This window comes from Eulemur rufifrons, chromosome 7 (genome assembly GCF_041146395.1).
Source record: "Eulemur rufifrons isolate Redbay chromosome 7, OSU_ERuf_1, whole genome shotgun sequence".
Lineage (NCBI taxonomy): Eukaryota > Metazoa > Chordata > Mammalia > Primates > Lemuridae > Eulemur > Eulemur rufifrons.
In genome coordinates this window covers 142,699,277-142,716,635 of record NC_090989.1, presented here as the reverse complement: position 1 = coordinate 142,716,635, position 17,359 = coordinate 142,699,277, and the positions used below count along the sequence as shown (strand labels likewise).

The 17,359-nt window shown below is 39.7% G+C and overlaps 1 protein-coding gene across 42 annotated transcripts in view; it reads right to left on the bottom strand.

Annotated features, from left to right (window-relative positions):
* The window catches only part of ARPP21 (cAMP regulated phosphoprotein 21), a 148,862-nt gene that overhangs the window by 48,021 nt on the left and 83,482 nt on the right, over positions 1-17,359 (bottom strand). For 39 of the 42 annotated variants that reach the window (XM_069473401.1, XM_069473415.1, XM_069473384.1 and 36 more), the window contains 4 exons: positions 12,017-12,250; positions 3,964-4,145; positions 2,989-3,093; positions 1,749-2,009 (listed from right to left, as the gene is read on the bottom strand). In XM_069473401.1, coding sequence (XP_069329502.1) covers positions 1,749-2,009; positions 2,989-3,093; positions 3,964-4,145; positions 12,017-12,250 — 782 coding nt within the window. The remainder of the gene's footprint in view (positions 1-1,748; positions 2,010-2,988; positions 3,094-3,963; positions 4,146-12,016; positions 12,251-17,359) is intronic. The other 3 variants (XR_011233895.1, XR_011233896.1, XM_069473403.1) reach the window with 2 other exon arrangements.

The following is a 17,359-nucleotide window of genomic DNA, read 5'->3' as shown; positions in this document are numbered from 1 at the left end:
TGTTAAAATATCAAAAAATGTGTTGAATTAGAAGGAAAATGAAGTAAATAAAGGAAAGGAGAAACTACTAAAAATAAACAAATCTATTTCCCTTCTTCAAATCCCTCTTTGCTTTATCCGTGTGTTTCCTACTTCACCATCCCAGTGGGCATTTAGAAAGTACATATCATGAGTCAGATGAAATTAACCTTCAACCTTAACCTTTATTAAATAGATTCTCTGCATAAATTTAACATATTTCCATATATGTCCATGGGATGAATCTCAACTCAGTTCACTTCCTTTTTCTATAGTTTGATAACCAGATTTTAAAATGTTTACTATTGCATTTTCATCTGTGGTTCTTTAAAAAGAAGTTCATAAGTGTCCAGACTGATCATGAACCATGAACATTCATTTGCCTCCCTCCCCTTCTACCTTTTAAATCTACAGAAGAAAGAATAAAAGCATTTCTGTTGTGGACACACTGGGGGTTTTGAATTGTCTTTGCTTCTGCATTATAACTAGTAATAATGTTGAAATTCCTTCATTGGGGAGGACTTTTCTTTTTTTTTAAAGCCTTCAATTAAACATTCTGCCAACTCTTCTCTTTGACAACAGAAATGAGTAAGGACACAGATGCGATTTAGGTGAAAAGAGCTAAATTATTCTTTTCCTAATAATTAAGCTTCAAGTATTTAATTTATTAGTGAAATAATTAATACATTAATGAAGCTCTTTCTCCTGTAACTTAAAATTATTTTACACATCTCCTTAAATCCCACTAGTGAAGACAAGCCAACTGAAGATGAACCATTAATTAATCATTCAAAATAAAATGAACAACTGAGTGACAATCATTTCATGGTAGAGGATTTTGTGTGGCTTGAAAAGAAAATAATTTATTCAAGATGTGAAGGCAATGAAACAAATGATAAAAGGGTGACGCTGCACTTTAAACAGCCCATCCAATAATGCAATACTTCATAATTAGGATGGAATTTGCTTGGGATATGTGTGCCTTGAAAATGGACGAGAAAATGCCTCTGTGCATTTTATATCTTGACAGTAATCACTTCCAATATTCTGCAAGAAATACCCAGGGGAGCACCAGAGATGTTTGGTGGTGAACAGTAACACATAATCAGTCTTTGAGAAGACAGTAAAAATCAGTGATCTGTGGTGTCTTACATGCTCAAGTCAATTAAATGTGATTAATGGCTACCTGTGAGAGCTCTGTTTCCCCTTAGGGAGAGAAAAGGACAGTGGATATCAGCTTCCCTTCCTCCTTTATATTCATAGAGGAACTCCTGCCTGGAGCATCAGATTAGCTCCAGAAAATGTTTGTGAACTGATAAGAATTTGGAAAGAACACAGTTCCTGAGCAGGAGCAAGAGAGAGTTGAAAGTCCCCTAAGAGCAGGCCTTTCCTTTCCCCAAGGCTTTTCCTCTCTGGGCAACCCCATGAGCAGGATATCACATGGGAGGGAATGCTTTCTTATAGCTATCCTGCCAGCAGCCTGGAAAATGGGCTATGCCCCTGTTGTACCAGCAGAAATTGGGTCAGTTTCATTCAGCTTACTTTCTGAGCCCCAAGGCTTTGCACAACTGATGAACAGAAAGACAGACTAGGTCCTCGTGGGAGGAATATTAATATGGACCAGAAGGGCAAGATAAGTTAAATCTGAGGATATTCTACATGGAAAGATAAAAGTCAAAATGCATGAGAAATCAGCTGTGGGTCACGGGAGTGAGAAAAATCGCACTTACCTGTGCAGGTGGAGGCTGTTGCACAAATCCCTGTGGTGAGGGAGGAGGCTGGAGGACTTGCTGGGAGATGGGAGGGCCAGAGCCTGAGAATCCCGCAGCAGGAAGCTGCTGGCCTGCAGAGGCGATGACATAGCTTGGCTGCTGGGTTGGCTGTGGCATCAGGGAGGACGGGTAGACAGGACCCGACGGGGGCTCAGGAGTGTCTCCTGAGGACTGCCGGCTCAGGTTCATCTGGCCAAACTGCGTCGCCACGTCGTCTCTCTGCAAGCCGCGGAAATAAATGAAGAAATAAGCAAGATCAGCTTGGTAATGAGAGAGGCATGTTGAGGCAGACACAAGACACATGCTTGTAGTTGTGCGAGACAGAGGAAGTATAATTGGGAAAAAATAAAATAAAGGAATTTTCCAGACAGAACATAACAAGAGAACCTAACACAAAAAATCAGGTTTTAATTATCCTGAGGGTCAAAGATGGTAAACCATTTGACCCAGATCTTCCTCTTTCAATAGAAGCAAATAATTATTTTTCACTGAGGGCTTAGTCTCCTCAGGATGGTGTTGCAGACAAAGAAGGCTTGCTGTTCTGTCCTGAAGGGTCAGCCGGCCTTCCCAGCAGCAACCACAGAGTGGCTGGCGAGAGAGAGGTGGAGGCACCAGCACTCATCACCCACCCAGTGCTGCTGTTGCAGAGATGGAGCCAGGACTGGGTGGGATTATATTCCTATGTTAGGCAGGACTTGTTCACTGGCCTGGTCTGAAATTTAAAAACAATGCTCATTCTTTAAGCTGCTGCCCCAAAAGATCTAGTGATCGGAGGGGAAAATGAAAGGAAATTGGGGGACTAGAGTCCCAGGGGAAAACCTACATAGGGAGCACAGGGTGATAACAGTTACCATCCCAATACTGACTTGGAGATTTTTCCCAAACCCTCACACCAGGTTCATATGTCTCTCTGTTCCTGACTCCTAACTCTGAAAAGCATTCAGTTCCTGCTTAGCTGGTAAATGCTTCAAAGAGTACCAGGCCACAGAAGTACTCAACATGGGACGAATGGATGATGCAAAGGAAACCATTGTTTTGCAGAGATGGGCTGCAATGTTCAGAAATGAGACATTCACACATGCCCCTGCACAGTCAGCCCAGGGCACCCATTCCGTGTCAGCCAGTGTTGTACAGAAAAGCAGTAAACTCAGTGAACATGCTCTCCCAGGGGAAAAGTCATACACATATAATACAGTACCATGGAGAAGTGCTGGGTTGGAGACACAGGCAGGAGATGCTGGGGAGGAAAAGAGACTGCCGGGTATTGCACTGACTGGGAGGAAGCCTGCAGCCCCTGGACAGACTGGAGGAAAGAGAAAGACGATCAGAAAACAGGAAAGCACTGCAGTTGAAATCCCACAAGAAGCACACCGCCATCCATTGCAGGTCCTCTGGGCTCAGTGCACCCCAGAGAGGGGAACCAGCCACCAGGGAAAAGTCAAGGCCTTGCAGACCACAGCCAGACAGCACCGAGGGGGGCTCATTTGCACGTGAGCAAGCTCTAAGAAGTTACTGAAGTATGTTTGATATTGCTTTTGGTTAGATTGTCTGCTTCTAAAAATAATGCTCAAGGACAGAAAATTTTAAAAAAATTTGTAAAGGGTTTCACTCTGGTAGACTCCCTGGAACACTTCAGGTTTCTATAGATACGTCTATGTGTCCCCCTTGGAAAAGAGGGCAGCTCTGCCCCTCTCTAAAGCGAGAATGTATGAGCAGCCAGCCCACCTTGGAATTGACTGATTTATGTTCTTCACATCAGTGAAGAGTTCAGTACTGACTCTTTGCTGACATGAAGATTTGATCTGTGATGGGAAGGGCTGAGAAAGATGATGTAAAGGCCTGAATGGGATTATGAGTTCAGTCTCCAAGACAGAGGCTCCCTGATACATAAAACTGACATCGAGATCTAAGAAAAAATTTATTTTCCCTAGTACCATGCCCTCGCCCTGCAAGTCACTGGATGGGGCACTCATCTGTATCTAAACTTAAGAATCCAGTTGAAATGCTGTCAACCTGCAACCAGGAACTCTTGGCTGCCTGGTTTTATTTATGAGTGGATGAGGGTGACACTCCTGGAAGATATACCTCTCTCCCTGATGCACTGCAGCTCTGAGGCCTATGCAGCCTTCATCTCACAGTACTCCCCCTCCCTGCCCTCCAACCAGCTCCTTACCTGCGTGACCAGTGGGCCTGCCATTTGTGGCTGTGGAGGCTGGACTTGCTGCTGAGGCTGAGGGGACGGCTGCTGCGGCGGCGGCTGCTGGGACTGCCCCACCATGGCGCTCCGCAGCGGCTGCTGACTGGTGGGTGGGTTGTATATTGCAGGAGTTCCGTCGGGATTCACAAAGGGCTGGCCTGCAATGGAATCATAGTTTGGTCCAGGTGAGCTTCTCGAGCTCTCCTTTGGCAGGAAAAAATCACTCTGATAATCAAAAAGTAACCTAAAGTAAAGGGACAGGGGAGTGGGAATCCAAGACACCAGAACCCTCACCAATGTGAAGACTTTCCAGTTTGTGACCCATCTGCTTAAGCTAGATGACAGTACAAGCCCATAGCAACAGAAGAAGCAGCAAATAAATCCACCACCTTCAGGGAGCTTTGCCAGAGCTATGGATCTGTGGACAGTGGCACCCAGTGGAGAGGCCTGTGGAGAAGTAATCTTCTCGAAGCCATATGTTTTGCTGCCCTGCACCTCACAGCCATCAGCAAGATAACATACACCGAGAGATAACAGCTGCTTTCCATTTACACAGCTCCGGCTACATTCAGTCACAAGTTATTTATCAATACATTTATTTTGCTTCTGCTAAGCCTTGCCACCAATTCAGCATCGTCATCAGTTCCACAAATACATATATACAACAGAATATAACACATGCATTCACTCATTTCTCTAAACTGACACAACCAAGGATACCTGGGGTTTTAGATTTTTAAGGTGATGCATAATACACTCATCACAGAATCATCTTGTGATATAGAAGCTAATATGTATTATTTTGTTTTATGAAATAATGGCATTGTTCACTATCATTACTGCTATTAATAATTGTATCGCTTTATATTTGAGAAGTATTTTACAGTTTGCAAAATAGTATCATTTGGAACTCAGCATGATTCTGTGAAGGAAGGTGTCGTCACATTGTTTTTCAGAAAAGGAACTGAAGGCCCATCAGAGAGGTTACAGGAATAAGGAGCTGCAAGGAGGTGAGTAAAGGGCAGTAGATGAGAGGGAAGGGGTTGGGGGTAAAGGAGAGAGCAAACTGATTCCTAATGTGGCAGGCACAGTAAGAGGCACCTTACAGACATGACTGTAGCTCTTCCAGCAACCCATAGACACACAATCTTATTTCCACTTTTTTTTTTTGAGACAGAGTCTCGCTCTGTTGCCCGGGCTAGAGTGAGTGCCGTGGCATCAGCCTAGCTCACAGCAACCTCAAATTCCTGGGCTTAAGCGATCCTCCTGCCTCAGCCTCCCAAGTAGATGGGACTACAGGCATGAGCCACCATGCCCAGCTAGTTTTTTCTATATATATTTTTAGTTGTCCATATAATTTCTTTCTATTTTTAGTAGAGACGGGGTCTCCCTCTTGCTCAGGCTGGTCTCAAACTCCTGACCTCGAGCGATCCACCCGCCTCGGCCTCCCAGAGTGCTAGGATTACAGGCATGAGCTACCGTGCCCAGCCCCTTATTTCCACTTTAGAGAAAAGAAAATTAAGGCTCAGAGCAACCAAGGAACTCATTCACAGGTACAGAAAACAGTAAGCAGGAGAACCAGAAAATGACCTTGGTCAGTAAGACTTCAAAGTCTATTCACTTTCCATTACACGAAATAATGTAGGTGAATTATCCAAGTTTACATGATGGCTACATGGTATAACTAGGTAAACATGAAAAATAAATCCAACTGTAATCGAAAATTATTAATCAATGCTTGAAAAGTCAGATGAGATGGAGGCATGATTCACAGTGAAATCACACCTGGTATTGGCAGGTAAAGAATGACAAGAATCCGATCATGGATAAATGGATTGGCAAACTGTGGAGCTATTGGTGAGTCCCTTCTTCCCTTTTCCATAATCCCTGCAACCCTACTGGAAAAGGAGCAATAGCAATGTGCTCCTACAAACTGAGTCACAGAAATATTCTATAAAAGTCTGAGCAAATGCCTAGAAGAAACAGAGCTCCCGGAATGGGGTCGGTATTTCCAAGGAAAGTCCTCCTCATCTTGGCATTAGGGAGACGGCAGAGGCAGCATACTGATTTTCCCAAGCACATATTTAAACTCTCTCAGTTCATACATTGTTCTGATACACAGGGCTTCCATAACATTCTTATCCAGAGTAAGAAGCATGTGATGGCAGAGGAAATCAGCCTTGTTCTTTAATAATAATAAAATATATATATACACACATGCACATATACATATATATATCTCTCAACCAAGAATCACCAGTCATATGAGTAAAATTAGCAACAAAAGGGTGCAAGACAGAGGTAAAATCTAAAATCTGACCCAGAGGAAATAAATTATTCTACTGAAAAAAAGTATTTATGCTATTCATACAATAAGAACACACTTATAAAATGGAAACTAAGCTAATTAACTAAGAGAATAGGCTAAGTGAAAGAAATCAATCACAAAAGGGCATCTACTGTATAATACCATCAATTACATACAAGATCAGGCAAAACTAATCCATGGCAATAGAAGTCAGATTTGCGGTACCTCTGAGAGGGCATGAGGGAACCCACGAGAAGACTAGACATGTTCTATGTCTCATTCAGGGTGATGTTTCCACAGGTGTTCACATATGTAAAAATTTACCAAGGCTTACAACTCAGATGTGTGCAGGTCACGCATTTCACTTATGTATTTTATATGAATATCTCAATGAATACAATTAAGAAAGTGAAGTGGAACATGTTGGGCAGGGAAGAAATGCTGAGGTTGCAGTGAAGCCAGACAGCAATGGATTTGATTTTGGCTCACCTGGGAACCGTAAGGGCACCTTAGCGTTGCTCAGTACTACCATAGATTTTGAGCACAAATGTATTTGTTTGCTTATAACAAGAAACTTTAAATGTTGCATATTCATAAACATACCTTCCAGAACTAAGAAAGTCCTGATAAGAATTTCATAACCAACAAGAATGTACTGTGATGAGAAATCAAAGGCACCAGAACTATATTCTCGGAACAATGACTAAATCAAGTATTTTCTCTCTCTTTTTTTTTAATATATTCTTCATATTTCAGGTACTTGTTTTCCTATCATTGTCATTTAATTTTAACTACATTTTATTGTTTTAAGTTTATTTTCTTTTTAAAAAATAACTTTCTTCTAGATTCAAAACCTGTAACCCATTTCCCACCCCCCCCCCAAGCCAGCAACTTGGGAAAGAATTAAAAAAAAAATACTTCAATTTTCAAAAATTTATCAGCCCCTTAAGTGTTCTAATCTTTAGTTTTCCTGTTTTTCATTTTAGAAAGATAAGAGGACAATTTTAGGTACTTAACTTTAAAAAAATCTCCAGAGACAAGTATACAACTTTATCTCAAAATCATTTGAGATATTTCAAATTATTTCAAATTATTTCAAAGTCAGTCTCACCGTGTTGATACACACACACACACACACACACACACACGTAAAAAGAAAGCATTGTAACTATATTACTATATGACTTTTGATTTACCCCAGTGAGAACTAAGGAAGTATAAAAAAACAACAATTATTAGGGTTTAAAAACATAACCCCAAAATATTCATATGTCTGTTTAGATAAACTCTAGCACCTTTGTTTGAAATGTGATTAATAGTACCATGGACTAGAAGAAAAGAGTCTTTCTAAATAATTGCATACGAAAACTAATGATTTACCAAAGTAGAAAGAGATGGCAGGTTCTTCCAGAAAGAGAGGAGAGTATAAAAGATGGATTTTGTGCTCACCAAGGAGAGGTGGAAAGAACAGAAGAGGATAAAAGAAGATGGATGCCAGGGAAGAGAAGAAAAGCAATTTCCTAAGAGACCCAGGATAGATGACGACTGGTTTTCAAGTCAGGCAATGACAACCTCTCTATATTCTATGATTTCTACCAATCCAGATGCAATTACTACTGAATATAAGCAGTTAGTTTGAATGACAGCTGCCAAAGACCAAGGGAAAGAGGACTGGCTAGCCCTGGGCCTGTTCATCCGGGAGGAGGCTTTCATGTCAGAAACTGCACAGAAACTGCATGCCCAACAGGCCCTGACACGTGTGCTGGCACAGGTAAAGACAGTGCAATGACAGAAATAAGCCAGAGCACCTTAAGTGCAGAGCGGGGGCAGATGAAAAGACCAAACGCAGAGTGTTCGTTCCTCTCAAATATATGACAATAGGTGAAAAACTGCTTCCAGTATCAACATTAACAATGTATAATGGGTAGTAGATGTTATTTTAATAACAATGTAATTATCGAGTATCTGCATAGTGCCTAAGACTTTTTCATCCATTCCAGGGAAGCAAAAAAAAAAAAAAAATTAAACAAATAAATAAAAAATAATTAAATATGGTCCCTCCCCACAAGGGGCTTATAAATGTGCTGATACTAAGGAAATGCACCCATGGGCAATTCACACAAGAAGCAAAGTAGTCATATGCTCTTGGTTTCTAACACCAAAGCACTTCTGCTATATAATTGATAGAAGGGTAATTATTTAAAAAGAGAAAGAAAGGGTGAGAAAAAGAGATTTTCCTTTTCTGCTCCTTAGAAGGAGATATTCAAATTCTAAGGGAGCTACTGATTATGCATAGGCAAGGATTAAGTCAGATCTTGCAATGATACACTTGTAAGTAGCATACAGAAATTTCATGGCACATTTAAGAAAAATGTGGAAGCAGTTTGGATAAACTCGTGCTAGAAGTCCTGAGAAAAATAAAAATGGAAGCTCATTAGAAGCACGTGATGGAGAACAGCCTTAAGAGGCTCCTCAAAGTGAGGTCCCTGCAGATGGCATGCCCTAACATAACACAGATATTGAATTTGCACCAGATAAAGGCAAAGCAAAATGGCAAACAACATACACAGGCATTGACAAGTACTTGAGGGATGCCAATACCTATTGGCATTTCTAGATTACATTGAGCTGGAAAAAACAACAACAACAACAACAACAACAAAAATCAGCCCAACAAAGCTGAGCTTTCTGCTAAAAATTTCCCAAAAGATTCTGGGTTCAAGACAGCTGGAGAAAGATCTAATCCAAGACTCTAGGCTTGCCTTGCAAAGATGAAGATGTCAGACAGAGACAACTTTGTAAAACAGCCTCTGTGGCAGCTCACTCATCAAGATGCCTAAAGAGCAAAGAAAGAACAGGCAAGAGGTCTTCAGTTAGAAATGGACCAGCTAAAAGCTGAGTCTGAGGCCAGACAAAATTAAAAGTTATGGTTGTGTTGAGGGAACTGAAAGGGTATTTGTGAGTAGGTTGGTTTCAGTGTGCCAAATACTTAGTACTTGGTAAGAGCCAAGTCAATTGTACTGACAAAGGAAGTTTCATTTTTGTTTTATTTAGTAGACATATGATTGGCAGACACCTTAGTATTTTTAAATCACTGATTGTCTTATTCTTGCTTAAGACAGATACTTTATCCATCGTAATTTATACATAAACCACATTCCAAATATATGACATTAAGTGAAGAACTGCTCCACTCTCCAGATCAACGTATATAATGGGCAATAGACATTATTTCAATAATGCAATAATTATTGAACACCTGTACAGTGCCTAAGACTTTGTTATCCATTCTGGGGAAGCAAAAAATAAAATCAAATAACTATTATTCCTCTCCACAAGGAGCTTATAAATGTGTTAGTAACAAGGAAATGAACCCAAGGGCAATTAACATGAGAAGCAAAGTAGTGATATGCTTTTGATGCCTAACACCAAAGTATTTCTGTTGTGTACTTGGAAGAAAGGTATTTAGGAAAGGGTGTGGTTTCTAGCTTCACAAGGATGGCAGATAAAGAAGATGAATTGCAGCTCAAAGGAGGCAAATTTTTAGTTTCAACAGTAGAGGTCATATAAGAGATTGCTAGATATATACATACGTATGCAGAAACATACCATACACCACAGATGCACATAAACATAATACATAATAAATACATGTTCACATATACAGGTGTATATTTTCAATTTACAAAAATAAACATAATCTAAAAAAGAAGAAATGCAATAATTCACCTTGCATCTCACCATTCAGCTACAGTATACACTATATTATATAATGCATTTTCCTTCTGGTCTAGGGATATTTTCAATCTAGCATTTGCCAGATCAGACAAATGTGTATAGAGGAGCTGTTCAACAGTGTTATTATATCCTTTTCCTTAGTTGGGATCCTTTTACAAAAGAGATATTTTGATAACAGCTCTAAATGACTCAGTCCAATGAATAAGAATTGGGACTTGGCACCAAACAGCACTCTATTTCTTTTTTCTATAAACAAGATTATAGATGATAATATACACATACACATGCACAACCATGAGATCATTACAAATAATATTCCTGCATTATAGCCCGAAAAATACTCTGTTGAGCTTTTTTGAAACACTCTGTAATTTTGCTTAAAACAAACCACTCAAAACAAATGTGTGTGCTCTTTTCTGCAAGCCCTTCATCTCAATTAAAAGTGGAAGAATTTAAACCAACAGAGTCAGATCACACTTTGATCAGTACCTAGAGTAATGAATACGAACCTGGTCTTCTTTGAATTTCCTTTATAGTGCTTACAATAATCCACATAAAATAAAAGCAATCTAAAAATCCTCCTTAGAAGAATCTAATCTGAAGTTTTCAAATGGTTTTCAATAAAATGATTATGCCTTCTTTTCCCTCAAGCTTATGGCATTTTCAATATGCCTCAATCAAACAACATGCCTTAAGAATGTGCCATATGTTTTATGAAAATGTGGCAATTATTTCAAGTAACTATTTTACTATAGTCTCAAGTTTCTCTCCATTTCCTAATTACTAGTAGCACTATCTATGTGAGAAGATTGAAACAGATCATTTTTATGAGATACTCATCCAGTTTTACATTTTCAAGCTTAGCTAATTGAAGAAATGCTCTGAAATGATCTAAACCAAACTTCAGGTCTATTTCAAGACAATTCCATTTTTTTCCAGTCCCTAATAAAGGCCTCTTAAGAAGTGACTAGTCAGTGTCAAGCTTTCTAAACTAGGGATTCTCAGCTACGGCACTACTGGCATACAGATAATCCTGCTCATGGGGTCTGTCCTGTATAGTGCAGGATGTTTAGTGGCATTTCTGGTCTCTACCTATTAGATGTCAGTAGCAGTCCCCTCCTCCCCAGGTCATGCTAATCAAAATGTCTCCAAATACTGCCAAATAGTCTTGGGGGTATGGGCAAAATTGCCCCTGGATGAGAAGTTGCCCCCCTGAAGCAGATATGCCTCAGTCTATTTGCTAATGTTAGAATCTCAATGCCCTAGGTGCTTCGAAATCATCGCATAAGTTAACTGATCCACTAGAGAAATTAAAAATTAAAGAATCAATGGCCATTCATCATGGGAGAAACCATAATCATGTAGTGAACAATTTTCTAAATCCTACCAAAACCAGTCTAGGCCTAACATTTCTAAAATACCAAGAATTTGCTCTCTGTATCCTCATCACCACTGCTATTTCTTATTCCCTCATAGGAGCTGGGTGAAGTTGGAAGGAGAGAAAGCAACTTCTATGGTTAAAAATCCATTATATGTCTCCAATGCTACCTCAGTTTCCTGAAATATCCCCAGATGCAAAACCACTTTTGACACAATGCAGGCTAACCTGGGATCTAGTCTGAAAAACACAAAATTTTAATTAGTATATCCCAGCTCTTCACACTGTTTGCTCTGATTTTAGCTCCTAAAGTATCTCATGAGAGACATTTTGATAAGGGAAGGGAAGGCAGAGAAAAAAGTGGAATGCTTCTGGGAAGTGTTTATATCTGCATCAATATCAATGTTGATAAGGAGATATAAATATGGAGATACAGATATAGCTACAGATATGTTCTATCTAAACAAAGATTCTACACAGCAGTTCATGTACTCATCACTCCTGTTCAGAAATTTTCAGAAAACTTGCTAGCAAATTCATAAGATCAAACACAAGAACAAACCTCTGATAACCTTGTGTCCCTGATAAAGCAGATAGTAACTGACCTGTATGTGGATTAAGAAGGATGCTTCCGGGTGGGATGCCTGTTGCAGCTTCAAGTGGAAGGAGGATGTAGCTGGTGCTGCTGGGAGCGACCTGGCCCCCCATTCCATTCTCAGGATAGGGCACACAGCCTGGAGAACCGGCTGCCATGCCTGAGACCAGGGGTGTGCTCTGGAGAGGTGGATGGGTGCGGGACAGTGATCCTGAGGAGCCCGTGCTGCTAGAAGACTCAGAACCTGGCAGAGAGAAAGCACAGATCTGAGTCTTCAGACTCAATTTTCTATAATCCATCATTAAAGAATTTGAGGTGTGTGTTTCAGGATGAAATTAACTAATGCCTTTTCCATATTTTAGGCTCATATTTCATTGAAATCTTTGCTACATATTTTTCAGATGTATCAATTTTCTAGGAAAGGAGAAATTATGAATGAGCTCTGTTGTTCCAACAACTCAATAGGGAAAAAACCAAAATAATCCAATTAAAAATGGGCAAATGATCTGAATAGACATTTTTCAAAAGAAGACATACAAAATGGTCAACAGGTGTATGAAAAAATGCTCAACATCACTAGTTATCAGAGAAAAGCAAATGAAAACTACAATGAGATATCACCTCACCCCAGTTAAAATGGTTTTTATCAAAAGACAGGCAATAACAAATGCCCGTGAAGATGTGGAGAAAAGGGAACCCTCATATACTGTTGGTAGGAATGTAAATTAGTGCAACCACTATGGAGAACGGTATGGAGGTTCCTCATAAAACTAAAAATAGAACTACCTATGACCCGGCAATCCCATTGCTCGGTATATCCAAAAGAAAGGAAATCAGTATATCAAAAAGATATTGACACTCCCATGTTTATTGCAGCACTATTTACAATAGCCAACATTTGGAATCAGTCTAAATGTCCATCAACAAATGGGGGGGCATGGGCAATATATATAACGTGAACTTTTGTACCCCCATAGTAAGCTGAAATAAAAAAAAAAGAAAAGAAAGAGCAAAAAAAATAAAAAGAAAAAAGAAGTTGTGGTACATATACACAATGGAATATTATATAGCCATAAAAAGGAATGAAATCTTGCCATGCAATAACATGGATGGAACAGGAACATTATGTTAAGTGAAATAAGCCCAGCACAGAAAGACAAATCTCACATGTTCTCACCCATATGTGGAAGCTAAATATTAAAACAGTTGTTCTCATGGAGACAGAGTAGAATGATGGCTACTGAAGGCTGGGAAGAGTAGTGAGGCAGGGATGAGGAAGTAGGGGTGAAGTGGGGAGTGGGTATAAAAATACAGTTAGATAGTTAGATAGAATGAACAACATTTGATAGTACAACAAAGTGACTGTAGTCAACAATGTTACGATATACTTTAAAATAACTAAAAGACAGGAATTGGAATGTTCCTAACGTAAAGAAATAATAAGTCTTTGAGGTGATGGATACCCCAATTACTCTGATTTGATTAATACACATTGTATACCTGTATCAAACATCACATGTACCTTATAAATATATGTAATTTTTATTATTATGTAACCATAATAATTAAAAATAATTTTTTTAAAAGAATGAGTTCACCTGTATTCTCTCTTTCAGCTTTTTCATGTCCTACTAGGGTGATAAATTGCTAAATGGTACCCTAAAATCCTGAATTCAGAACCTGCAAACTGTCTCCCAAATTCCCGAGTAATTAATACTATGGAAATACATGTCTGCACTGGAATGATAAGAATAAAATAAGTGGGATGGAGGTTAAAGAAACTGCAGCTGAAGGAAGAGTCCTGTGGTGTGCTGGTCATGTGCATGATTCTAAAGCACTAGTTCTTCAATGCCCATACAGCTGAATTTTGAAGGGGGATAGTCAGAAACAATCTTTTACTTTTGATATATGAGTAGACTGTCTGGATCATTCCTATTAGGAGCATAGCATATTTGAGTGAACAAAGTTCAAAATCAAATAGGGTCTCTTTTAAGGAGTTACATGGTTTAGGAGTGTATAGCATTGAAAGTCAGGGAGTCACGGAGGAATCAGGACTCTGATTCTTTCTAACCTCTGGCCAGAGGCAACTTTCAACCATTGAATATTAGTTTCCTTTTGCATAAAGTTGAAACAACATAGACTTTAGACATTTCAAAAATTTTTAAAGGGATTCAAGGAATTAAATATTAGGTCTGGCATAAATTATGTGACAAATAGGTGATGGGTATTACTAATATTATTAACATAATATATTTACGTGCTTAAGATGCCATACTGCATTTTACATATTTGAAGAATTCTTACTAATATGGCCAAGGGATGGACCAAGGAGGGCTTGGCCTTCATAATGATGGAGCATCCTTCAGGTGACACAGAAGAGTAAAATCACAGGGACGTTTGTAGACTATGGGTTTCTCAAGCATGTAGGCAACTGGAATAGTGTGCTGAAGCCCCTAAGGTGAAATCTAATCATCTTTCCTCTCTCTCCACTATGTTCAAAGAGAGAAACACCTGCCATATTCCATGCCCATTGGGCGCTCACTGCCTTTTACTTTAGCAAAGGCCAAGCAGCTCCAGCACCCTCAACCATGGCTGTTCTGGGCGCTATGTATTAACCAGAGCAGCTGAAAGAAAATACACCAAGCAAAAATTTTATTACTGCCAATTCAGACAAATAGATGATATAGATAATAATATCATAGGTTACAAGAATGTAGTACGAGACATTTATTAAATCATTAGCCTACACTATTGATTTATGTCATTAAAAAATGTATTCCTCTGTGTAAAGAAAAAGGTCAAAATATATAAGCAATAGTTAACATTCTTTCCAAGATTCTAAAATGTGCCTTAAATTAAACTGGAGATCTCTTAAAATGAGTGAAATGAATGCAACATGCAATTACAGAGATGAGGAGCAATTGCAGAGTGTGATAATTTTGGAGAAATAGTACAATTTATTGAGCATTCAGTATGTGTAAGCACCTGAATAAATACTTCAATAATAAACACTATTATTGACTATAGAGATGGGGAAACTGAAGTATAAAGAAGTTAAGGAACTCAAGCCAGCTGCTTTAGCCAGAAAATGCCAGAGCTGGAATTTGACCTACGCAGACTCATCAAGCTTTAACCAAGGCCCTACAATGCCTCCTGAGTGTTGATATGCATATACCACGGACTGTCCCAAGTGTTCCCAGCTGGGTATCTTTTCTGCTTTTCCCATCACTTGATTATTAACATTAATAATAGTAATGTTTTAAGTCAATTCAGAATATTCTATCTAAATGGTTTAGAATGCTGATGGGGTTCTGAGTAATGTATGGGGAGAAAAATAAAAGACGTAATAGGAATACTGAAAATGCTAATAGTAGTTTTGAGACAGTATCACTAAAATTATGACTCTGAGGTCATAGTCTCAATGCAGATTGTAGTTGCATATGCCATGTATGATTTGATGCTACACTACATGTTTGACACTAGAGCAGAGTCAACAACAAAGGCAACGACAGCAATGATATGACAAGACCTCCTGCACCCAGACGTGTAAGGTCATCTGAAAATGATTCCGCTCATCTGCAGGCTCAGGGGCTAGACAGTGAGAAAGCACTGGAGACAACAGAGCACGTTCCCAACTCTGATTTGAGGTGTAAACTAGTGCTGGCATGGGTGTGTGTTGGTTGATGCACACACACTGAAGTGTCACAATCAAATCTAAAGAGTGACTTAATTGTGGCTTTAGAAAGATGGCCATTAACCGCCAATTTACAGTGTCCTTCCCCTCCATCGCCTGGGGCAAATGTAGCAGCATTGATAGGAACAACAAGGACATAATGTAAATGATTTGATTTCACACATTAAAGGAAGGAAGAAAAACTAAATTTGGCTTAAACTCTCAGCACTTGCAAAGATAAAGAAGAAGTCAAACCTCCTGGGAGGGATGGCTCAGGGACCAGCATGCAGCGAGGGCTCAGGAACAGGCCCTGCCAGCTGCCTGATAACCAGCCTTGACCAGCTTGTAAGCATCAATCCCCCAGACCAGGGGGAACAAAATTCTGCACACAGCCTGCAGTAAAGTACTTGATAAAAAAATGAACGCTAGCAGTGGTGATAAAAGGCACAGGATTAAAACTGTTCAAAGATCTTTTTAAAAAAATTGAAATTCATATTTGAGAACTTTAGGATTTTGGGTGCCCAAGAGTTAAAAGTATTTCTGGTTTCCTTTAATCATGGGCTTAATGATAACTGGGGAAAATATGTGAAGAGTATGTCTATGTGACAAGTACTCATAGAGACCTCATTTTGAAGATGAAAACTGATCCTTAGACATAGTCAGTAAATGTCCCAAAGCTCATGGCATGTGTGGTATAGTCTGGGCGCAGCCCATACAGCTTCCCTCCACAGACCACTCTCTGAGCCAGCAGGTCATGTATTTACCTCCGCGTCATAAACCTGACCTGACCAAGCCTGTGGCAAGTTCTAGGAGGTACTAGACAGACAGGACGCTACTCACAGTGGTATGCTGAGAAGCTGAGGCCGGACCCCTAAGGGGGAGGGGAGGGAGAAGACATCAGAATGGCTGGTGAGAGACTCACGTGAACGTGCAAGAGAGAAAGGGTGAAAAGAAAAAGGGAAACATGGGAAAAGAAAGGAAAAGAGATCACAAGGCAAAGCAAAATGGCAAACCAGGAAGGTGATAGGAAGAAGAGGAAGGGTATGAGCAAATTTCCTTGGAGCAGAGGGAACACACCCCAGCAAGGAAGGATCCTGGGTTTTGGCTCTCGTTCTGCCACATATAGGCTGAGTTTTCTTCAGGAAGTGACTACTCTTTTAGACCTCAATATAATATACCTTTTTGTAAAACACAACCCACCAAATTAAATGGTGAGCTATGATGAAGATGAGCTTTCTGTTCCCCTCAGCTTAACCAAACTTTAGACAGGTTACTTCCAGACTAGAAGCTCCTACCTCCCTTTCCCTAGAGCATTTCTGCTCCATTAAGACGCCAGTTTTACAACCCAGGAACGTCTTTCCTAAAGACCTGAAATCGATATTTTCGAAATGTAATCACCAAGAAAAATAGAGCCTCTATCTCTCAGTTTCTGTGGGAGGGTAGAAGCCTAACTTACTCAAGCACCGATTAGCAAACTTGACGGCCTAATCACATTGACCAATTGACCAATCTCCTCTTTAACTCCTCCAAAACTTCTCTGCTAGCTCACTCCAATGCTTAAAACCCTCCTGCCTTTTGATTCAGTGTCGCCGAGTTCTATCTCCCCTATTGCAATAGTCTTAATCTCTATTGCAATAGTTATCAATAAAGTCTTTAACCCATCTGGTGCAATTTTTCTCT